This window comes from Macaca thibetana, chromosome 8 (genome assembly GCF_024542745.1).
Source record: "Macaca thibetana thibetana isolate TM-01 chromosome 8, ASM2454274v1, whole genome shotgun sequence".
Taxonomy (NCBI): domain Eukaryota; kingdom Metazoa; phylum Chordata; class Mammalia; order Primates; family Cercopithecidae; genus Macaca; species Macaca thibetana.
In genome coordinates, this window is record NC_065585.1 from 133,236,634 (window position 1) to 133,261,611 (window position 24,978).

Below are 24,978 nucleotides of genomic sequence, written 5' to 3' on the forward strand. Positions count from 1 at the left end.
TTGCCTCTCTTTAATAAAATGAACACAAGTTCTTCTTTAAAAATTATTGATAGCCAGAAAAATAGAAAAAAAAAAAACACCCATAAATTAGCTTCCTCTGGCTCTAAGGATGAATGAGGAAATTTGTCTTTCGTGCTCAAAGGTGCTCTCTTCATCTTAAAAGTGGCCAGCCTGATGAACCTGCTTAGTCCCAGCTGAAGACTAGAGACCTGCTCATTGGCCAGGCAGTGGACCTGGTCATTGGTATAAAACCACAAATGCAGATGATAAATATTCTGAACAGTGATGGAGAGGCTGCCCCATGGAAAAGAAATATATTTATCTAGAATAATCTGTTATGGTTTAATGTGAGAAAATTGGTAGTTTTTCCTGATAGGCTATGAGAGCCTTGAGAGGTGGGTACTGGAACAGGGGTTAGAGGCAGAAAGGGAAAAGAGAAAGGAGAAGGCATTCTGAAGTAAGAAGTAGACCCTGGCAGCATAGCACTAGGTTTAGGAGCCCCCCATGTGGTGAAAACTGTGGGGACCAAAAAGAGTGACACATGAACCTTGTATTTTCTTCACTTTCTGGGCAATTTAAAATATTGCCAAAAAACAAAAAACAATGCACACAGAATTGAGACTTCTGGTTCCAGACAAGACGGAGTAAACACAATTCTCCCAGCCCCTCCCACTAAATACAACTAAAAGCACGGGATAGTATCTTGTAAAATAGAAACAAAAAGGCTCTGAAAGGTGAGGAGAAGATGGTCTGACTGGAGATCCTCGGGTATTTCTTTATAGCCATGCAAGAATGCATTACACACAGCATGACCAGAAAACACTAATTGTCCTCCCTGATTAGAATTTGTTATAATACTGTACTTATTCTAGTCACCTCTCAAGGATCATGGAATGGGACATCATCTCTCATTGAAGTCTGCTTGCAAGGTTGTAGTTGCTCAGCTCCTTTGGTGAGAGAGTAATATAACAAAGGTAGAGAGGGCATGGGCTTTGGCATCAGAAAATCCTGGGTTACACATACCTCAAAATAATAAGAGCCGTCTATGACAAACCCACAGCCAACATCATACTGAATGAGCAAAATCTGGAAGTCTCCCTCTCAGGACCAGAACAAGACAAGGATGCCCTCCTTCACCACTCCGATTCAACATAGTCCTAGAAGTCTTAGCCAGAGGAATCAGGCAAGAAAAAGAAATGAAAGGCATCCAAATAGGAAGAGAAGATGTCAAACTATCCCTCTTTGCAAATGATATGATTCCATACCTGAAAAACTCCATCGTCTCTGCTCAAAGTCTCCTAGAACTGATAAGCAGCTTCAGCAAAGTTTCAGGATACAAAATCAATGTACAAAAATTTGTGACATTTATATACACTAGATAACATACAAGCAGAAAGCCAAATCAAGAATGCAATTCCATTCACAATATCCACCAAAAGAATAAAATATCTAGGAAGACAGACAATCAGGGAGGTGAAAGATCTCTATGATGAGAATTACAAAACATTACTGAAAGAAATCTGAGACAACACAAACAAATGAAAGACATTCCATGCTCATGGATAGAAAGAATCAATATCATTAAAATTGCCATACTACCCAAAGCAATTTACAGATTCAATACGTTCCCTATCAAGCTACCAATGGCATTCTTCACAGAATTAGAAAAAAACTATTTTAAAATTCATATGAAACCAGAAAAGAGCCCAAGTAGCCAAGGCAATCCTAAGCAAAAAGAACAAAGCTGGAGGCATCATGCTATCCAACTTCAAACTATATACAGGGCTATGGTAACCAAAACAGCATGGTACTGGTACCAAAACTGACACCTAGACCAATGGAATAGGTTAGAGAACCCAGAAATAAAGCTGTACACCTACAACCATCTGATCTTCATCAAAGTCAACAATAACAAGCAATGGGGAAAGCACTTCCTATTCAATAAATGGTGTTGGGATAACTAGCTAGCCATATGCAGAAGATTGAAACTGGACCCTTTCCTTTCACCATCAACTGAAATCAACTCAAGATGAATAAAAGACTTAAATATAAAACATAAAACTGTGAAAACACTAAAAGAAAGTCACTACGAAATACCATTCTTGACATAGGCCTTAGCAAAGATTTCATGAGGAAGTCTCCAAAAGCAGTTGCAACAAAGTAAAACATTGGCCTAATTAAACTAAAGAGCATCTGCACAGCTAAAGAAAGTGTTAACAGAGTAAACAGACAACCTACACAATGGGAGAAAATATTTGCAAACTATGTATCTGACAAAGGTCTAATATTCAGAATTTATAAGGAACTTAACAAGATTAAAAAATGGGCAGATGACATGAACAGACACGTCTCAAAAGAAGACATACATGCAGTCAACAAGCATATGAAAAAAATGCTCAATATCACTAATTATTAGAGAAATGCAAATCAAAGCCACGGTGAGATATCATCCCACACCAGTCAGAATAGCTGTTATTAAGGTCAGAAAATAACAGATGTTGGTGAGGTTGCAGAGAAAAGAGAAGGCTTCTACACTCCTGGTGGGAACGTAAATCATTAGTTCAGCCACTGTAAAAAGCAGTTTGTAGATTTCTCAGAGAACTTAAAACACAGCTACCATTAAACCCAGCAATCTCAATACTGGTACATATCCAAAGGAATATAAATTATTCTACCACAAAGACACAGGTATGCGTATGTTCATCACAGCACTATTCACAGTAGCAAAGACATGGAATCAAACTAGATGTCCATCAATGGTGAACTGGATAAAGAAATTGTGGTACATATACACCGTGGAATACTACGCAGCCATAAAAAAGAACAAAATCATGTCCTTTGCCGCAAATTGGATGCAGCTAGAGGCCATTATCCTAAGTGAATTAATGCAGGAACAGAAACCCAAATATCGCATGTTCTCACTTATAAGTTGAAACTAAATGTTGAATACCCATGGACACAAAGAGGGAAACAATAGACACTAGGGCCTACTTAAAGGTAGAAGGTATGAAGAGGGTAAGAAGCAAAAACCTACCCATCAGATACTGTGCTTACTACCTGGGTGATTAAATCATTTGTACACCAAACCCCAGTGACATGCAATTTACTCACATAACAAATCTGCATATGTACCCTATTAAAGTAAAATAAAAGTTGAAAGAGAAAATAAGAGAATCTTGGGTTACAGGATGGAGGGTACTAAAAATAATTAAAAATAGAACTACCATATGATCCAGCAACCCCACTGCTGGGTATACATCCAAAAGAAAGGAAATCAGTATATCAAAGAGACATCGGCACTTGCATTTTTACTGTAGCACTAGTCACAATAACCAAGATATGGAGTCAACCTAAGTGTCCCTCAACGGATGAATGGATAAAGAATATGAGGTACATATACACAATGGAATATTATTTAGCCATAAAGAATGAAATCCTGTCCTTTGCAACAACATGGATAGAACTGGAGGACATTACATTAAGTGAAATAATCCAGGTACAGAAAGACAATGCATGTTCTCACTCATAAATGGAAGCTTAAAAAAAAAAAAAAAAAAAAAAAAAACTCATGGAGATAAAGAATGATAGTTACCAGAGGCTGGGAAAGAAAGCAGGTGGGGACTCCAGTGAAGGAGCATGAAAACACAGTTAGTTAGAATGAATAAAATCTAGTATTTGGTAGCACAATAAAGTGATTATAGATAACAAGTATATATTTCGAAATAACTAGAAGAGTGGAATTGAAATGTTCTTAATACAAAGAAATGATACATACTTGAGGGGATGGATACCCCAGTTACCCTGATTTAATTATTGCACATTGTATGCCTATATCAAAACGTATACCCCATAAACATATAAAACTATTATGAACCCATAATAATTAATTTAAAATTAATAAAAAGAAAATCCTGGGTTCCAATCCCAGCCAGTCTACCATAGAACCCTCAGCAAGCCCTTTCTCCTCCTGCAGGCTCATCTGCCTTGTGTGAAGGTGGACGGAAAGATGTGGGGCATTTGTTTGATTTATGTAGATGTGGGGCATGGCAGGGACTTGGTTCAGAAGCTCAACATAAGCGGATAACTATGCGAGTCATAGACCATGCGATTCCATCCTGGAAGGGTCACCCATTCTGAAAAGCTTGGCTGAATTAAAAAGGAACGTCCTTCTCTCTGTGCCTCTGCAAGAACACAAAGGAGACCCAGTTCCTAGCCCTACAACACTTCTTCACATGTCCCATTTCCTTTCCTGCCCTTTCCAGAGCCTCTCATTTGATAAGACCCTCAAAACAAGTCTCCACTCATCCCTTGGCCTGCGTCTCTCTGTGCTGCCGATGGAGTGGTCTTTTCTCACCAAGCCCTCCCTCTTCCTCCCCCATCTTCAGTCCTGTCTCATCCACAGCACCCCACCCCCAATGCTCTACAACCCTACAACCTCCAGAGCCAACCTGGCAGCCACACGCTTCTCCCGTGGAGCAGGGATGGTGTGGGTAAAGGTCAGCATTGATGAGATGTCCTTTGGCAGCCAGAGTTGGGAAGGTGAGGAATCCTCTTCCGAGAGTGAACTGTGCCCAGCCTCCCATGGGCAGCTTAGAACCAGACTCCCTGCTGAGCTGTGTTCTCTGCCCACAGGGTGACAGCGGGGGACCTCTGGTCTGCACCCCAGAGCCTGGTGAGAAGTGGTACCAGGTGGGTATCATCAGCTGGGGAAAGAGCTGTGGAGAGAAGAACACCCCAGGGATATACACCTCATTGGTGAACTACAACCTCTGGATCGAGAAGGTGACCCAGCTAGAGGGCAGGCCCTTCAGTGCGGAGAAAATGAGGACCTCTGTCAAACAGAAACCTATGGGCTCCCGAGTCTCGGGGGTCCCAGAGCCAGGCGGCCTCAGATCCTGGCTCCTGCTCTGTCCCCTGTCCCATGTGTTGTTCAGAGCTATTTTGTACTGATAATAAAATAGAGGCTATTTTTTTAACCAAGGGAGGGTGCATGAAAATGTGTCTCCAGCAGAGGCTCTGGCTGCAGCTCAGGGCTCAAGGATGGAAACTGAGACTGGAACCAGGAGAACCAGAAAGTCAGGCTGGGGCCCTGGTTTGGGGACTGCACTTTGGGTCTGTGGATTAGTCAGGACTCTCTCCATTCTAGGTGACAGTCACCTAAGTCTGACTGAATTCAGCCAAAATGAGGCATTTATGGATACATATAACAGGAAAATAAAAATAAAAATAAAAAACCGACACACAAATATCCAGGGCAGCATGATGACTTCAGGCGTGGGTGAGTCGAGGGGCTGAAAAGTGAAGGCTGTGACTGTTGTCTGTGGCCATTTCCCTCAAGAAGGGCTTCTCAGTGGTGGCCATGATGAGAATAAAGAATTTCCTGTTGTGTTGGGAAGTTAGTCTCTTAGATCTATGCAGGCCTTCAGCAGATTGGACAAGGCCCACCCACATTATGGAGGGAAATCTGCTGATTCAAAAGTTATCAATTTAAGTGTCAATCTTATCCAAAGATGCCCTGCAAGTTGACATATGAGATGAACCACCACACTGCCCAGGCAGCCTTCACATGGTGTTTACATTACTCCCACCCATCAAAACGAAGGATGTGCTTATGCTCACCCTACCTTAAGGACAACAGCTTATTGTAACCCTTCTATCAAGCAACCTTAATGTTTCCTGAGGACTCCACTGATATGGTTTGGCTATGTCCCCACCCAAATCTCATCTTTAATCCCACGTGTTGTGGGAGGGACCCAGTGGGAGATAGTCGAGTCGCGCAGTGGTTTTCCCGTACTATTCTCATGGTAGTGATTAAGTCTCGCGAGATCTGATGGTTTTATCAGAGGTTTCCCTTTTTGCTTAGCTCTTGTTCTCTCTTGCCTGCTGCCATGTAAGATGTGCGTTTTGCCTTCCACCATGACTGTGAGGCCTCTCCAGCTACGTGGAACTGTGAGTCCACAAATCCCTTTTTCTTTATAAATTACCCAGTCTCAGGTACGTCTTTATCCGTTGTGTGAAAACAGACTAACACACCCACTTTTCAAAATCACCTTTTTTCCGTTCCCCATCTTGGGCCTTCTCTCTTTTGGGGCAGGCAGGCCTGGGCTCCCCTTTCCCTCTCCTCTCAAGTTGTCACCTGTTCTCCTTTCTGGCTCATCCTGGAGCCAAGCTGATGGTGCTCCCCTCTTGCTCTTTCCTTCATGTTCAGAGGCTCTCGCCTCGTCTTTCAGCTGACCTCCCTCCAAGGCTCAGTCCTTCTGAGTTGCCTGCTGTGTTCCACCAGCATGTTGAATGGCCCCTCCCTGCACCAAGCAGGACTCCCCCACCCTGCAGCATGCAGCTGCAAGGGCTGGTGTGGGGCGGACCACCATTCACAAGAAGCCCCTTGAGAACATGTTCTCGTCTTCCCCTCATGTAGACCCAGTGCTGCTGCGTGCTTCTTTCCTCCGGATTCGAATTTCCTGGGCCACCACCAAAGATGCAAAGGCAATTCAGGAAATGCAAATCCTTAAATGGAAGCTTGGGCTTTTCCTGGGGACCTACAGCCTGGCTGAGAGTTCTCCAGACAGAGACTGTGAAAAAAAGCTTCCTGGCTGGGCACAGTGGCTCAACGCCTGTAATCCCAGCACTTTGGGAGGCCGAGGCAGGTGGATCACCCGAGATCAGGAGTTCAAGACCAGTCTGGCCAACGTGGTGAAACCCCATCTCTACTTTAAAAAATACAAAAATTAGTTGGATGTGGTGGCAGGTGCCTGTAATCCCAGCCACTCGGGAGGCTGAGGCAGGGTAATGGTTTGAACCCAGGAGGTGGAGGTTGCAATGAGCCGAGATTGCGCCATTGCACTCCAGCCTAGACAACACGAGTGAAACTCTATCTCCAAAAAAAAAAAAGAAAAAAGAAAAAAAGCTTCCTCATTCTCCTTTTTGCCACTCTAACCCTGCTCCTCCAGAGGTCCTACAGCTACAATGTCTAGAAGCCATTTTTTCAGAAGCTCCTAAGAACCTGGGACTCAGGCAGGCCCAGTGGAGGGTGGCCAGCCAGAGTGTGCACCATCTCAGGACATCGCCAGTGTCCACTCCACTTTCCTGCTCACTGCGCTCTGACTTCTGTGTGAGGGCCTCCCACAGAGAAGGACTCCCAAATTGGGGGTCCTCCAATTTGCATAGTTCTGGATGGTTTTCACTCACTCTCCAATTCGCGTAGTTGTGGATGGCTGGCCCTTTGCTGGGGCCTGGGGTGGGCATAGAACTCAAACCTGGCCTAGAAGGACATTGATTTGGGCCACAGGGATGGGAGCAGCAATGGGCTGTGGGCTTTGTGGGTCATAAGAGCGAGACCAAGACTTCTGCTGGAGTTATCAGGAACAAGACTCTCTCTCTGTCTCCCCTGGGACTCCCAAGATGGTAGGGTGCATGCTGAAGGTACTGCTCATGCGAAGGCTGCTGGGGAGTGTGGTGGTTCCTTTTATCTGTTAACTTGGAGGGCATCTTTGGATGAGATTAATGTTTAAATTGGTAAACTCTGAAGAAGCAGATTGCCCTCCATAATGGGGGTGGGCCTCATCCAATCCACTGAAGGCCTGAGTAGGACAAAAATGATTGGCCCTCCCTGCACAAGAGGGAATTCCTCAGCCGCCCACCTTCGGACTTCACCTGCATTGTCAGCAATTCTGGGGCTCTGCTTGCCGGTCTCTAAACCAGAGCGGCACCATCGGCTCTCCTGCATCTCGAGTCTGCCGGTCCACACACCAGGTTCGAGCCTGCCAGTCTCTGTAATCAGGTGAGCCAATTCCTTATAATAAACAGCTTCATATCTGTATATCCATATTTATATCACCTACATATCTACATCTCATCTCTATATCAACTCTATCTATCTAATCTCTCTCTCCTGTTTTTTCTGGAGAACTCTGACTAATATGGGGGAAGAGCTTGTGTACTGTGAAGGGGCTTCTTAGATAATGAGGTGGAAGCAATGTTGCTGTTTCACTTTTCTTTTCTGAAGCATGGTCTCACTCTGTCGCCCAGGCTGGAGTGCGGTGGCATGATCACAGTTCACTGCCACCTAGATCTCAGGCGATCCTCTCAACTCAGCCTCTCTAATAGCTGGGACTACAGGTGCACATCACCACACCTGGCTCATTTTTTAAAATTTTTTGTAAGATGGGAGTCTCACTATGTTACCCAGGCTGGTCTCAAACTCCTGGGCTCAAGCAATCCTCCCGCCATGGCCTCCCAAAGTACTGTGATTACAGGCATAAGTCACCGCACCTGGCCCTGTTTCACCAGTGAATGCAACATTTTGTCATGATATGGAAATTGTCAGTTTAAACATTATCCCATCAATTGTGATTAGTCAGGCTACAGGATTATCATCTGTGTCCCAAGAGAGTTTTCATACCTAGAGTCACACAGCGTCGTGTCTAACCTGCACTGTGGTTCCCCAGCGCGGATGTGTGGGGACAAGACAGACACCCAGAGGCATCTGTTGGACATCAAGGGAAACAACAATGTCTGTTGGACATGGAGTCGACCACTGCTACTAAGGTGTTTAAACTTAACAACTTAATAAATGCAATTGTTAGGCATTTCATTTGGCCTAGAAGCACCATAAAAAAAAAAAAAAAAAAAAAAAAAAAAAAAAAAAAAAAAAAAAGCTAATACGCTAAGGGTTTGTGAACTGGGAAAGTTTGAAGAACCTCCAGCCTAAAAGATAATTGCTGATTTTAATATTTTGTATTTAAGAATTAGGGGTGAGTTGTTACAATAGTTTTGTGGAGGGTAATTTGAGAGTAGCCCAAACGTCTCCTTAAAGATGACCTGACTGGGCATGGTGGCTCACATCTGTAATCCCAACACTTTGGGAGGCCGAGGCAGGTGGATCACCTGAGTTCATGAGTTCAAGACCAGCCTGGCCAAAATGGTGAAACCCCATCTCAACTAAAAATACAAAAAAATTAGCTGGGTGTGGTGGTGGGCGCCTGTAATTCCAGCTACTTGAGAGGCTGAGGCAGGAGAATCGCAGAGGAGGCAGAGGTTGCAGTGAGCTGAGATCACACCATTGCACTCCAGCCTGGGTGACAAGAGCAAAACTTTGTCTCAAAAAAAAAAAAAAAAAAATGACCTCCTGCAGCAGGGACATGAAATCAAGGCTCAGGTGTCTGTGGGCTGTTTTGTCTGCTCTGCACCTAGTGGCTCCGGTTTATTTGGGGGAACCCTCTTCCTCATTGCCAGTTTCTGATCTCACCTTTCTCAAGATCCATTTCGTATGGACAGGTAGAGCCCCACCTCTGATTCCGGAGGTTGCATGGAACCAGGCCTGGCCAATGAGAGGCCCTCAACCCGGGGCCTCAGGATGTCTTTCAGGTGGCCCTAAGAACCAAGCTTGGCAATCTTGGCAAGTCCCAGAACTTCACCTGGGACTTGCACAGGCTCTTTGAGATTAGCAGCTCTCTCTCTCTCTCTCTGCTAGGACTGACCCTTGGAGAATGTAAGCCTAGAGCTTCTGGGGGCCCCATGTGGAGGTGACTGCCCTGAGAGTGAAGTTGAAGAGTGAAGACATCACATCCTGATGACATTTTTATAGCCCTTAGAGCCAGGCATGCCTGAACCACATATTTCTTTTCTTTTCTTTTCTTTCTTTCTTTTTTTTTTTTTTTTTTTTTTTTTTTTTTAGACAAGGTCTTCACTCTGTTGCCCAGGCTGAGTGCAGTGGCACCATTTTGTTGCCTTTAACAAATCTCTCCCTATCTTCCCCTTTCCCCTATCCTTCCTAGGTTCTAGTATTCTCTGTTCTAATTTTTACTTTTATGAGACGAACATCTTTTAGTTTCCACATCATATAAGCATTTACAGCTATACATTTCCCTCTCACTGCTGCTTAAGTGCATCACATATGTTTTTGTGTGTTATGTTTTCACTCTCATTGACCTTAAAGTATTTTCTAATTTCCCATGTGAGCTCTTTTTACTCATTGGTTATTTAGGAGTGTGCTGTTTAATTTTTATATATTTGTAATTATTCTCCTGTTATTTATTTCTAATTTAATTCCACTGAGGTTGGAGAACATACTTTGTATTATTTCAATCCTTTTAAAAATTTGAGAATTGCTTTATAGCTAAGAATATGGTCTACCCTGAAGAATATTTTATGTACTCTATTTTAAAAAGTATATTCTGCTATTATTGGGTAGCCTGTTCTATAGATGTTTGTTAGGTCTAGCTGGTTTATAGTATTGCCAAAATCTTCTATATCCTTGTTAATCTTCTGCATAGTTGTTCTATCCATTATTTAACATGATGAGATTTAAGTCTCCAACTTCTGTTATTAAATTGTCTCTTTCTTCCTTCAATTCTGTCATTTTTTGCTTCCAATATTTTAATGTTCTATTGTTAGCTGCACATATGTTTATAGTTGTTGTATCTTTCTGAATCATTGACCCTTTAGTCATTATAAAATGTCCTTCTTTATCTCTAATGACTTTTTTGTTTTACAGTCTATTTTGTTGATATTATTAGCATCATATCAGCTCTTTTATCATTACCATTTGCATAGTATATCTGTTTCCATCTTTTTATTTTTAACCTACTTATATATGTGAATTTAACTGTGCTTCCTGTAGACAACACATAGTGGAACTTGTTTGTTTATCCAGTCTGACAATCTCTGTCTTTTAACTGGATTTTTAGTCCACTCACATTTAATGTGATCATTGATATAGTTTGATTTACAGATGCCGTTTTGGTTTGTTTTCCTGTATGATGCTTTTCCTTTTTGTCCCTCTGATCTTCCTTTATAGCCTTTTGCATCAAGTCAATATTTTCTAGTGTAGCATTTTAATTTTTTAATGATGCTAATTATATGTTTGAGTTGTTTTCGTAGTAGTTGCACTAGGACTTATAATACACATCTCAATTTATTAGAATTAACTTCTGGTTTAGACTAACTTATTTCTAGTAAGAGATCAAAACTTCCTTCCTATGTAGTCCTATTTCCTCCTCCTCTTTTTTTTGCTATTATTTTCATATATTTACATCTACATATGTTATAAATCCAAAAATACCTCACTATAATTGTTACATTATTTAACTTTATGTCTCATAGATTTTAAGAGAAGAAAGGAGATAAAGTATGTATTTATACAATTTTTATATTAACCTTAACAGGCACAGAAAACTGACCGTGTACTCTGTTGACCCAGCCTCAACAAACCGGACATGGTGGCCTGGACCCGTGCTTCTCAGACCATCCGTGAGGAAAAAGACCAGGGCTTTTGGTTTTTGGTTTTGCTTTGTTGGAAATTTCCAACTTATTTCAAACCAATACTTTCATAAAACATAAAATTGAACTACTTAAAAAATGAAATCGAAAATGAACACAAAAAATGCAAGCCCACGTTATTTTTTTTTTTTTTTTTTTGGAGAGAGTGTCTCATTCTGTCACCCAGGCTGGAGGGCAGGGTGCAATCAGGACTCACTGCAGCCTCAACCTCCCAGGCTCAAGTGATCCTCCTGTCTCAGCTTTCTAAGTATCTGGGACCACAGGTGTGCACCATCATGCCTGGCTAATTTTATTTTATGGAGAGATGGGGTCTCGCCATGTTGCCCAGGTTGCAAACTTTTTCATTACAGTCAACCCACATAACCCACTTAACTTAAAGTTTCTGTAAAGGTTTCTAAGCATTTACTCTCCATTTCTCTGCTTATCTCTTCGTGGGCCAGAAACAAGCAGTTTGCCGACCAGCAGTGGTCCCTGTTCCACACTTCAGAAGCATTTCCCTAGAAGCCCCAGACTTTAATCATCAAGAAATAGATGCCACCTGGCTACCAAGCCCAGGCTTTCTAAGGTAGAAGAGGATCACATTAGAATATGGATTGGATTGGAATGAAGCTTTCGGTGTGGCTCGTGAATCATCGTTTGAATTGAGACTGTAGAGACTTATGTATTATTCATTGTCTTGAGCAGTGAGAGCTCACAAAGCTTCTCAGTGTCCTAGCCCAGAATAGCTTAATGGGGCACTGTTGCTCTGCAATGCAAAGTGCCTGTTTAATTCTGAGTTTTGCATTTTTACATCAGAGCCGGCCCAGTAAGAGGCATCTTCTATCTTTAGTCCTGGCTTATTGCTCTTTGCTTGCGTGTGTGAATGCTGGGCCCCTCCCTGCAGAGCTTCTTGCCAGAGTGCTGTCCCCAGATTACCCTGAGACTCAGATGCTGCATGAGCAGCTGCTAGGCACAGATGGGGAGAGGAAGGCAGCCCCCATCTGAGGTCCGAGGGGCAAAGGCAGGCCTCAGTGTCACTTATGCCCAGGGGAACTAGGCTCCCCTCAGCTGAGCCAGCTTCCAGAATGACGTTGGCCATGGCTCAAAGCTTAGCCCCAAGAATGTGAGCCTCTAAGTCCCAGGTCCCTTGCCTGTAAAATGAGAATCATTGCATGGACAGAGTAAGGCTACTGAGGCTGTGACGATGCAGAAAGAGCCATGAGCAAAGCCTGCCATACACTGAACACTCAGGGAACTAAACGGCCCCAGACAAAGCAGAGCCACACGACCCCAGGGTTGCCACAGACCCTTATAACCCTCAGGGCTAGCCAGTTCCCTATCTCACCCCCAAATCCCTCCCTGCAACAGGATCAAGTGCCCTTGATGCTCTTCACATCAATCCCAACAGCTAGTTGTACCCTTGAATGCCTCTGCAGTAACAAGGCATCCAGCATCAGAAAACTGACCATACACTCTGTCAACCCAGCCTCAGCAAGCTCCAAAGTCTTAGTCTTGGATCCACAGGGCAGCCACGTGCTCCTGTTGCCCCCTCCAGGCAGCCCTCCTGGTCACATAGAGAACTCACCACCTACAGGCAGCCCTCTGCTGCCTGCTCTTGACAAACAAAACAAAACAAACAAAAACACAGGGTCTCACTCTGTTGCCCAGGCAGAAGTTCAGTGGCCCAATCACGGCTCACTGAAGCCTCACCCTCCAGGCTCAAGTGATCCTTCCACTTCAGCCTCCTGAGTAGCTGGGACCACAGGAGTGTGCAATCACACTTAGCTAATTATTTTTTGTAGATACAAGGTCCTCCTATGTTTCCCAGGCTGGCCTTGTACTCCTGGGCTCAAATGATCCTCCCACCTCAGCCTCTCAAAGTGCTGGGATTACAGGTGTGAGCCACTCAGCCCTCAGCTTTGACCAAGAGTACAGAATCCTATGCTGAGCCACATCAGCCTCGCCGTAGCCCAGCAGATGGCAGTGTGCAGGCTGGAAGACCTCGCTCTGGCTTCATGGAGCCATGACATCCCCAAACCACACATCTCAGCTACTGCAGTCACCGCTCCTATTTATAGCTCCACGATTCCCGCCATCCTTGTCACTAGACAACCTCCCTTGTAACACTCTTCCCAGAGTGAGCCGCCAAGGGTGGTCCACGTGTGCGCCAGCCTGTTGGCTCTGACAAGGGGGTGTCAGCACTCACCCAAAGATCGGGCCTCCAACAACGCCCCCCTCCCACTCCGAGAGCCCACGTCTTTTCTCTCCTCTTTGAGCTTCCGGTGGCCTGGAAACCTGCACTGTTTTGCAGAGCTGCTTCTAGACTCATCCCCACCCCGCACTTCCCTTTTGTGGACTCCGGAGGTGGACCCCACCCTGACCTTTCTAAACCCTGGAATGTGTGAGATTCCAGGGCCCTCAGTCTCAGCCTCCTGCCTTCCTCTGTCTGACACCACGGCTGCCTCGCCACATCCCCGGGCCTCCTGGTGCTCTGCTCCTCCAGCCAACCCCATCAGCAGGCACCACTCAGGCTCGAAGCCCCAAGTTGGCACCTTCTCCTTCCCGTCCCTCCTTTTCCCTTCCCTTCCCACTCCTTTTCCCTCCTTTTCTTTCCTTCCCTTCCTCCCTCTCCCTTTCCCTCCTATCCCCTTCTTCCCTCCTCTCGCCTCCCCGCCTCCACTCAGTCTTGGTGGATTGTTGCGGATTTGGTGTTGCTCATTCACTCATCAAACATTTGCTGAGAGTCTTTTATATGCCGTTGCTGTTCCAGTCACGGGGAGGAACAGGGAACAAAATGTCACGCCCTCAGAAGCCAACACTCTAAGGGGACAGACGCCATAAACACACAGCTGTTGCTGAACCTGATGGGTGGAGAGGCACAGGGGAGAACAAGGAAGAAGGAGCGGGGGCGGAGGAGGGACTCCTTCCTACAGCAGGTGTCCCGGAAGGCCCGGCTGAGAGCTGAGACCTGGAGGACAGGAGGCTTACGACAGGACTGTTCCGTGTGAAAGGGTGTCTCGGGGATCTCTGGGCCTTTCCAGAACAGCGCTTCCCAGAGCTTTGCAGAATGAACAGGCTTCCTTAGGCAGCTGGGGCTGGCTTTGGAGAGGGAGCTCAGGCAGCGAGCTCTCAGGTGGGCCTGGCTGGGGCAGGATGCAGTTCCCAGATGTCGCCTCAAGGTGGCAGAGTGACTCCAGACCAGGCAGGAGGACTTTAGTGTCTCCCTGTGCTTGGTCAGGCCTGGAGACCTAGCCCCAGGGAGGCGACAGACACAGCCCTGGAAGGGGAGGGAAGCAGAGGTTCCCTGACAGCTGGCTGGAGCCTTCCAGGAGCGGCTGTGTCCCCACCCTCCCAGTGGCTGCCACCCTCCTGGGCCCTCACGGGTGGGGCCCTGGGCCCAGGCATTGCATCGAATGGGCCGTGGCTCCGCGGGGTTCCCCCGTCGCCCGGGTCCTGGGAGCTGGGGAACGATTTCCCTCACTCTGAGGCTGGGGCCACTTTGGACCCTTCCCTTCCCGACACAGCGAGCCAGGAATCTGGGCCAACAGCTTAGCCCCGGCCATTCCCCCTGGCTGGAAGTCCCCTCCGGAAGCAGACGAGGAGCTGCTGAGGCAGAAGCCCAGGCACAGGCGGGACCCGGCAGCCTGAGGCACCCACGGCTCCAAAGCCTCAGACTTGGATCTGCAGGGCAGCCACAGGGCTCCTGTGCCCGCTCTGGGCAGCCCTCCTGGTCACACATCCACTCTAAGCCTTTTATTAAGCATCTCCTGTGTGCCAGGTACTGTGCTGGGGACCTGGTAGTGGGGCAGACAGATTGGAATGGCCAGCCCCAGAGATCAAAGTCAAGAGCAGGGGCCCCACCGGGCCGGGGTGGGATCAAGCCCGCTGTGTGTCTTATCGGACCGCAGCCATGCCTGTTGCCTGGTGTCTGGTCTGTGGGTACTGCTGTATATACAGGCATAAGCTCAATAGATGCAACCAAGGCTGGGTGGGCCCTGGAGCCTGGAGCATTTACTACCTGACCCTTGACAGAAAACATTCGCTTACCCTGGTCTAGAGGGGGAGATGGATGTAAACGGACAGTCCCCTCACCATAATACGTGCTAAGACAGAAGTGAGGGCGATGAGGGACGGAGCTGGGTCCTGTCCTGTAGGCCTCTGAAAGGTTCCTGCAGCGGCCATGGTCACAGAGAGCCACGGAACAGGCTTGAGCAGGAGTGACATGATCCAATCCCAGAAACTCTGGTGTGGGAAGTGGGGGTGAGGGGACGGCCGCAGAGCCAGCGCCCGGGTGGGAGATGGTTGTAAGAGCCTAGGAAGGCGGCCTGTGGGGATGGGAAAGGGTCCGAGGTTGATGGCATTTCAGAGGGTGGACGATGGCATCGGAATGTTGAGATGTGGGTTGGGTTCAGGCCTAAGCCCGTGTCCAGCCTGTGTCCAGAACTCTGGGGGTCACACAGAGGCTCACGAAGCCCTGCTAAACGCGACAGTGATGAGACCCCGCAGAGCAGCAAGAAAAGCCGCTGGTTCTACCATGTGAAACAAGGCCCCAGGAGCTCAGCCCACCTGCTGTTCAGTGGCCATGTTAGGGTGCCAGGCAGGGGCTTCCTGACGTCAGTTCCAACGCTCAGTGCCCCTTTTGGGCTGTGTCTCTCCCCCTGACGTTGGAGAAAGATGGAGTGCTCCGGGCCATGGAACAGCACAGGCGCAGCCAGCAGCTCCCCACTCTGTCATTTCTCTAAACTGCAATTTTCTTACCTGCAAGGTGGAAGTAAGGTCCCGTTCCCGGCCTGGCTCTCAGTCTTGTTACAGCGAGATGATGCATAGAGAAAAACTAGCCGGGCGAGGTGGCGGGCGCCTGTAGTCCCAGCTACTTGGGAGGCTGAGGCAGGAGAATGGAGTAAACCCGGGAGGCGGAGCTTGCAGTGAGCTGAGATCCGGCCACTGCACTCCAGCCTGGGCGACAGAGCGAGACTCCGTCTCAAAAAAAAAAAAAAAAAAAAAAAAAAAAAAAAGAGAAGCACTGATAATCCATAAAGCATTTTTATCTTTTATTTTTTTTATTTTTGAGACAGAGTCTCACTCTGTCGCTCAGGCTGGAGTGCAGTGCCGCGATCTCAGCTCACTGCAGCCTCTGCCTCCCAGGTTCCAGAGATTCTCCTGCCTCAGCCTCCCGAGTAGCTGGAATTACAGGTGCCCGCCATCATGCGCTGCTAATTTTTGTATTTTTAGTAGAACAGGTTTCTCCGTGTTGGTCAGGCTGGTCTCCAACTCCTGATTTCAGGTGATCTGTCCACTTTGGCTTCCCAAAGTGCTGGGATTATAGGTGTGAGCTACCGTGCCCGGCCCGCAAGGCATTTTAGCTATCCAAGTCATCGTTATCCACAGAGAATTACCTAGTGAGCCCCATAACACATAAGTAGGGGTCCCGAACTCCCAGCTCCTGAAGTACAAGGCTGGTTATGGCCAAGTCAATGAAGGAAGGGGCCGAGCCTGGGGAGCCGGCAGCCTGGACTCACGTTTCTGGCCCCATAAATCTGTCCTAGTCCTGGCTCTGGTGTGGCATCAGCTGGTGGCAGTTGGCTGCTGTGCCTTAAACATCAAGAATTTCTAGGACTCTTGATAGGACTTCCAAGAGTTTGCATCCAAGACAGACGCAAACTCCAGAACACTCCCCACTGATGCCATTTTGTTGACTTGACTGGAGAAAATTGGGGCACAGGGACCCAGTCTCTGCCTCCCCACTTCTGAGACTGATTGCCTGCAGTTTCCCAACCAGCCTGCCCCTCTCCTCCCTGCCTGCCCCTAGAGAATGCTTGATGACAACAGTGTTACCCTGGGATAGGTTACCTGGGTTTTTACTGTATCAGCTTCTCCTGAAGATGTAGCTTTCCATTCAATACCTGTGTTAATCACCTGATGTATGTGGGGGCATGTGTGTGTGAGCATGTGAGCATGTGTGTGCACGTGTGTGTGCGTGAGCACAAACACATCTGCAGGGGTGGATGGAAAGCTGGAGGGAGGATTGCTTGCTCAGCTATCCTGTCTTCTTTCACTTTCAGATGACACTGAATAAATCAATTACTCCCACTAAAACATTTTACTGCCCCAAGAGTGACATGGACCCAGCCTTCCAGGACACTTTGAAATCCCCTGTTGCCGCCACCTTCTCTTACTATCTTCTTGTTCATAGCGTACTCAGAAGGTCCTGCAAGTGATGGGCTTTGAGCACTTTCCAAGACCCTTTCCTTCTGAGAGGGCAGTGGAAGGATATCCTTTAAAAGCTGTCTGTGCTCAACAAGCAATAAAGGTCGTGCTTCATGGCTGAAGGTCGAAAGGCACAGGAAGCAATCGGGCGCACAGGACTTCTTACTGATCTCCTTATTTGCCTTCTTTTCTTCTAAGACAATGAGCTTATGAGGCAGAAACTCCCTTGGCTTTAAAATGCACTCACTCATTTATTCATTCATTTATTCTTCCTGTTATTGAATCAGAATAAGTGTTCAGTTCTTCTCTTTGTGCTGGGAAACACAAAGACAGGCAGTGCCCGGTTGCTGTCTTAGGGAACTCGACCTCTGGTGGGGAAGGCAGGGTAACCGGCAGCATTGCAGGTGTGAGACGCAGCACAGGTGGAGGCGTGAACTGAGGCCACGAATCCCAGCAGATCGAGGACCAGCTTCCCTGTGACTGCATGTCCTGCAAGGTAATCTTGTGCAAGGTAGGGGCACCCTGCAGGGGGGTTTCACCTCCTAACTCTGGCAATGCTGACCAACATGCCAATGAGAGGGGCTGAAGGGAACGGCTGAGAACAATGGAACCATGTCTCTCCATCTGCACAGGCTCTAAGAGCACTTGGTGATGGGGAAAAGTTCTCACCCCATCCTTTTAGGGGGGCACGAAAAATTCGCACTCCTCTCTCTCTTTTGTCAAGCCCCACGCTGTCCTCACTGTAAAGCATCTCCAGATTCCCTGTGCTTTCCATCTGCCCATTTAATAGGAACCAACAAATTCTTCCCAAAGTAGAACCTTTGCAAAATCCCTGCTTTCAACTGTTCCTGCCCAAAGACACAGTTAAATGACAGAAACATTGCCCATTTGGATAATAGCAATACAGAGCAGCCAGATATTGAGATGCACCACAGAACATGCTGGAAGTTGCTGGGGGAAAGGGCACCATTTCCTGCCTTGCCTCAGTAAGCCTTAATGTACACTGTGCAAAGGGAAATGTCTTCATGCTTAGAATAAAGAGTATTGGAAGCTACTGGTTATGAGGAAGCTCCTCATCTTTCTCTTAGAACAAAGGCTGGGGTCTATTTGATTGAAAGCAGAAAGCCCATTTCTAACTTGCTGATGCTCTCAAGATTGGAACTTTTAAAGAATCCCATTCTTTGAGAGAGTGAAATCATGGGAGTGTTAATCATGGCAAAGCTAAGGATGGCTGGAGGCCTCCAGGAAACATCTTCCTACTTTAATCTACTGAGCACTGCGTTGAAAAAGCAAAGCTTAGATGTGACCCCAAAAGCACAGACAGCAAAAGCAAAAAAATAGACAAATGGGGTTGCACTAAACTAAGAAGCTTCTACAGAGCCAAGGAAATAATTAACAGAGTAAAGAGACAACCTATGGAATGGGAGAAAACATTTGCAAACCATGTATCTTTTAAGGGGTTAATCCCTAAAATATACAAAAAATCCAAACAACTCAACAGTAAGAAAACAAATAACCCAATTTAAAAATGGGCAAAGGACCTGAATAGACATTTCTCAAAAGAAGACACATAAGTGGCCGAATGAAACACTTCTCAACATCACTAATCATCAAGGAAATGCAAATTAATATCACAAAGACATATGACTTCACACCTGTTAGAATGGCTGTTATCAAAAAGACAAAAGATAGTGAGTGTTGGTGAGGATATGGAGAAAGGGGAATGTTTGTATTCCGTTGGTGGGAATGTAAATTAATACAACCAAAATGGGGAACAGTATGGAGGCTTCTCAAAAACTACCATATAATCCAGCAATCCCACTTCAGGGTATCTTTTCAAAGGAAATGAAATCAGTATGTTGAAAAGATATTTGCACTCTCATGCTTGTATTATTCATAATAGCCAAGACATGTGTTGTGGTTTAGTTCTGTGTCCCCACCCAAATCTCAGTTTGAAGCATAATTCCCAGGTGCAGAGGGTGCGACCTGGTGGGAAGTGATTGGATCGTGGGGGCAGTTTTCCCTTTGCTATTCTCGTGATAGTGAGTGAGTGCTCACAAGATCTGATGGTTTCATAAGGGGCTCGTCCCCCTTTGTTTGCTCTCTCTCTCACCTGCTGCCATGTAAGACATGCCTTTGCTTCTCTCTCATCTTCTGCCACGATCGTAAATTTCCTGAGGCCTCTCCAGCCATGTGGAACTGGGAGTTAGTTAAACCTCTTTTCTAAATAAATTACCCAGTCTTGGGTATGTCTTTATAGCAGTGTGAGAATAGACTAATACAACCTGGAACAACCTATGTGTGCATCAACAAATGAATGATAAAAATATATATATATATCTCACATTCTCTTTATCATTCGTTGATGGACATATATATAAGATGGATATATATATAATATACACAATAAAATGCTATTCATCCTTAAACAAGAAGGAAGTTCTGTCATTGACAATGACACAGATGAACCTAGAGGACGTTAGACTAAGTGAATTAAACCAGGCCCAGAAAGACAAATACTGCATTATCTCACATACATATGGAATATAAAAAATTTGAACTCATGGAATCACAGAGTAGAATGGTGGTTATGAGACCTGAGGTCAAAGGGCACAAAATTTCAGTTAGACAGGAGAATTAAATTTTGAAGATCTATTGTACAGCATGGTTACTATTGTTAATACAGTAATAATGTATTACAGACTTGAAAATTGCTAAGAGAAGAGATCTTGAATGTTCTCATCACAAAAAAGCAATATGTAAGGTGATGGATATGTTAATTAGTTTAATTGGAGTAACCATTTCACAATGTATACATAAATCAAAGCATCACATTGTACGTCATAAATACGTACAATTTTTTGAATTTGTCAATTATACTTAAAATTTTTTAAAAAGCAAAGCTATTTTCCCACTTTACAAAGAATGAACACTGGAAGCTCTCAAACAAAGCCACCTGGGTCTCACACCTTTCATCTGCAAAATTGGTGCTTTGTTCTTTCTTCTACATGGAGTCATTTTTGAGGCAGAAAACATACCCTTGGTCATAGCCTTGAGTTGAAAATCTTTGAGGGCATTTTCTGTCCAAATGACTGAAAAAATCGACCAAAAACTCTTCGTTTTGATGATGCTCATGCTTTGTGATAGGAGTAGCCTCAAATTATTGCTAAAGGGTTCTCTTTTCTTGTCTAATAATGAAAATCCAGGCAATTACTAGCAAAGAGAACAAGTTGCCTTGGGAGGAGAATTAGGCCTCATCATGATTATGACTAGTGGTTTCATTTCATGGCGAGAGAGGGGCCCAGGAGTCTGCTTTGGTGTACCTTTGAATGACGACTGATTTAATAATGATATTTATTTAACACTTTTTATGTGTACTATTAGGCACTGTATGTAAAATCTCACTTAATCCTCAATGTGGCCAAATGAAGTAGGCCAGACTATTTATACCTATTGACTGATTAAGAAAATGAGACATAAAAGGTTTAGATAGCTTGCCCAAGGGCGCACAGGAACTGGCAGTAGACTTTCTGCCTTCTGGGTCATCCTCCATGAAATTGCTGAGAACCACCCAGGAAAGAGCAAGCCCTGGTGGCCAGCCAGGTTTGGGGCACGTGGTTTCCTAAGCTAGGGAACAGGGCTCCAAGGACTTCTTCTGCCTGCACTGCATGGTCTTTGCTCCTGTAGCCACCCTCTAGACTTCCAGATCCCCCAGCTGAGATGCATGCATTTTCTAAAATCAATATGGATCACTGCTTCACCAAGAAAATAACCCAACAATTATTTTGTAAAGGATCCAAGGGTGAGACAAGTTTTAATTATAATCCCTTTCACTCTGAATACTCAGCCCCACCAACCTGCCCCTATTGTTTGTCCTGATGTCCTTCATTTGTCTCACAGCCATTAACAGATGCCTCATGAGAAGCCATCCATGGGCTTGGGGCTGGGAATGGAGCAGTGAACAAAAAAGGAACAGGCATTGCTCTGTGGAGCATATACAGTATGGGGAAGTCTGGCATCTATGAAATCACTACACAAATATATATAAGTTGCAACTGCAATAAACATGAATGCAAATAAAAAATTCTAAGCCCCACAACCAACTGAATGGACCCCCTCCTTTTAGCCAAGGGCATTCCAAAGTTAACCTGAAACACTAGTTCAGGGCATGATGGGAAGTGGGGATCAGGCATGCCTCATTATGCCCTCCTCCCTTTGGAATTCAGGCACAGCTGGCCAGCATTAACATTAAAACAGATGCATTAGGACTGACAAAACTGACTCTTTGTAGTAATAAGATACCAACATGACAGATAGCAGGCCCTGAAAGAAATTGAAGCTTTTTGCCCTAAAATCTATTTCTTTGATAGATTTTGAAATGGTCTCACAAAGCTGTCTCTCGTGAGGAAAATCTACATTCTGTAATTTTCTTTCCTTTCCAGATCTTTCTCTGATCCAGGAGAGAATTAACTGAGAGTCTGGCCTCTTTCTAAGTCTGTTAAGAAACATTTACAATCTATTCTCTCTGAAACCTGCTGCCTGGAGACTTCATCTACATAATAAAAACCTTGGTCTCCACAATCCCTCATCATAATCCAGATACTCCATTCTATTGATTCCAGGTCTTTAGATAACAATTTAATTCTTTCAACCAATTGCCAATTAGAAAATCTTTGAATATATACCTATGACTTGGAAGCCCCATGACCAACCAATTTACATATTACATGTATTGATTGATGTCTTCTGTCTCCCTAAAATGTATAAAACCAAGCTGTAGCCTGACCACCTTGGGCACATGTTCTCAGGATCTCCTAGGCCACATGTTCTCAGGATCTGCCATGGTCACCCATATTTGGCTCAGAATAAATCTCTTCAAATATTTTATTTTTTCTCCTTTTGTCAACATGACTTCGTAGAGAGAAAGTGGAGATGAGAGGAGGAGTTGGTTTCTGGACAGTCTCCTAGAAGTCTTCCTGTGAACACGGCATTGAAGCTGTAACCAAAACACAGACTCAGTTGTTCTTTGCTGGTAGAGTATAATTAATAAGAGTGAGGTCTGGTATAAAGAAAGTGACTTTTTATTACAGAGCTAGCTTAGGGGAAGAAGTACAGGCTTTCTGCCTTAAGCGTTCTGCTTCCCTTTTGGAACAGAAAGCAGGTGCTTTTAAAAAGAAAATTGACAGGTCAGGCACAGTGGCTCATGCCTGTAATCCCAGCACTTTGGGAGGTCGAGGCAGGTGGATCACCTGAGGTTAGGAGTTCGAGCCAGTCTGGCCAGCATGGCAAAACCCCGTCTCTACTGAAAACACAAGAAAATTAGCCTGGTGTGATGGTGCTTGCCCGTAATCCCAGCTACTTGGGGGGCTGAGGCAGGAGCATCGCTTGAACCTGGGAAGTGGAGGTTGCAGTGAGATGAGATCATGCCATTGCACTCCAGCCTGGGCAACAAAAGCAAAACTCTGTCTCAAAAAAAAAAAAAAAAAAAAGAAAAGGAAAGGAAAATTGACATAAATGGCATGCAGTGGAGGAAGCAGGCAGGTAGAGGTCTGTATAACTCACTTTGGTGCTGTATCTACTAGGTGGTCGAGTTGGCACCTTCACGGGCAGAACTAAGTTGTAAAAGTTATTGAATATCTCCAGGTGGGAGAGTTTCACGTTGACCATTCTTTGAGTTGTGGATAGACTGCTGTCTCTTGAGGCAATCTTCAGGTGGGAGAGAGTTTCGTGTTGGGTATACTTTGAGTTGTAGATGGATTGCTCACTCTCAAGCTGAGAGAGAGTCCCACACTGGAGCTACTAAGCATCTAGTTAGCTGAACTTGCCCTGTGGACAGTACCTGGTGAAGGGGAGGTAAAAGGCTATAATTGCCCTTCTAAAGAGCTAAGTAGGAAGTGGGAAGCAGAGGAAAGCAGGAAGGAGAAAAGAAGAAAAAAAAATAATAAACTCATTCTCTTGTTCTTAGAAAGATGGAAGTACTCAATTTTAAAACCAAAATAGGAAGTGACAAGTAGGAGAACAATGAAGGAAAGAGTATTCCAGACAAAGGGCATAATGTGCTCAACACCCTTGTAGCAAGAGGGGACATGCTGGATCTCAGAGGCTGAAAGAGGGCGTGATGGTTAATTTCATGTATCAACTTGACTGGGCTAAGTGATGCCTAGATAGCTGGGAACACATTATTTGTGGGTATCTCTGCAAGGCTGTTTCCAGAAGAGATGAGTATTTGAAAATGAAGAATGAGTAAGAAAGATCCTCCTTCTCCCATGTGGGTGGGCATCACCAAATCCACTGAGGACCCAGATAGAACAAAAAGGCAGAGGAAGGGTACATTCATTCTCTCTCTTCTCAAGCTGGGACATCCATCTTCTCTTGCCCTTGAACATTAGGGCTCCTGGTTCTTGGGCCTTTGGATTCTGAGACTCCTACCAACAGCTCCCCCAGCTGTGGTTTCTTATGACTGCCAAGTTGATGGATTAATCATGGGAGGGAAGGTTCTGGTTCAGACTAGAAGATCAGGCCCCATCCTGCCTGGGCTGTGAGTCTGTAAGAAGCCCCTGTTAGGGAAACCTCTGCTACTCCCCAGGCTTGCTCCTTCTCTCGCCAGGATCTTTGTCCCCTGCAGATGAGATATCTGCCATCTTCTTCCTGCTCTCTAGAGTCGGCCTTCACTCTAAACTGGGTTGCCCCAAGTCCTTCAGAATCCAGGGAGAAGCAGCTGCCTCTTCCTTTAGAGTCGACAGAATGTGTTCCTGTCACTTTCAGGTCACTCCTGGTCCCAAATCCTAAAAAACCTCCCAACTCACACCCTTGCCATCCCAACTGACTCCTTTTCCTCCTGTCCCCACCCTTGACCTGGCTGCTTGGCCCTTGGCATGAGCCTGGCCTCTCCAAGGACCCAGAGTCAGCTGTCCCTTCCAACAGATCGTGTTACTACCCTCAGGTAACACTTCCAAGGGTCCCATGAGATGTTCCATGCTCATGGCCATTCTCTCACTGCTATAAAGAAACACCTGAGACTGAGTAATTTATAAAGAAAAGAGTTTTCATTGGCCCACGGCTCTGCAGGTTGTACAGGAAGCATAGTGGCTTCTGCTTCTGGGGAGGCCTTAGGAAACTTAGAATCATGGCGGAAGGCAAAGGGGAAGCAGGCACATCTCACATGCCTGGAGCAGGAGCAAGAAAGAGCAGGATGGGGGAGGTGCCACATACTTTTAAACAATGAGATCTCATGAGAACTCTATCACAAGATAGCACCAAGGTGATGCTGCTAAACCATTCATGAAGGTTCCACTCCTACAATCCAATCACCTCCCATCAGACCCCACCTTCAACACTGGGGATTACAATTTGACATGGGATTTGGGCAGCGACGCAGATCCAAACCCTGTCAATGCATGTTTGGGAAACTCTCCTGGTTGCATCTCCATCTTGAAAGTCTCCATCTTCATATTGGAGATTCACTGTGTTAGCACCGTAAAGTTTCTGGAAGGTTCTGCAGTATAAGCTACT

General features: G+C 45.5%; 1 protein-coding gene across 2 annotated transcripts in view; it reads left to right on the forward strand.

Annotated features, from left to right (window-relative positions):
• The window catches only part of PRSS55 (serine protease 55), a 29,737-nt gene extending 8,876 nt beyond the window's left edge, over positions 1 to 20,861 (forward strand). The window contains exons 5-7 of one of the 2 annotated variants that reach the window (XM_050801102.1): positions 4,633 to 5,949; positions 6,419 to 7,780; positions 11,166 to 11,395. In XM_050801102.1, the coding sequence (XP_050657059.1) occupies positions 4,633 to 4,950 (318 nt within the window). In that variant the 3' untranslated portion in view covers positions 4,951 to 5,949; positions 6,419 to 7,780; positions 11,166 to 11,395. Of the gene's footprint in view, positions 1 to 4,632; positions 5,950 to 6,418; positions 7,781 to 11,165; positions 11,396 to 20,364 lie in introns of those variants that run through there. The other variant, XM_050801103.1, reaches the window with a different exon arrangement.
• The last annotated feature ends 4,117 nt before the right edge of the window (positions 20,862 to 24,978 follow it).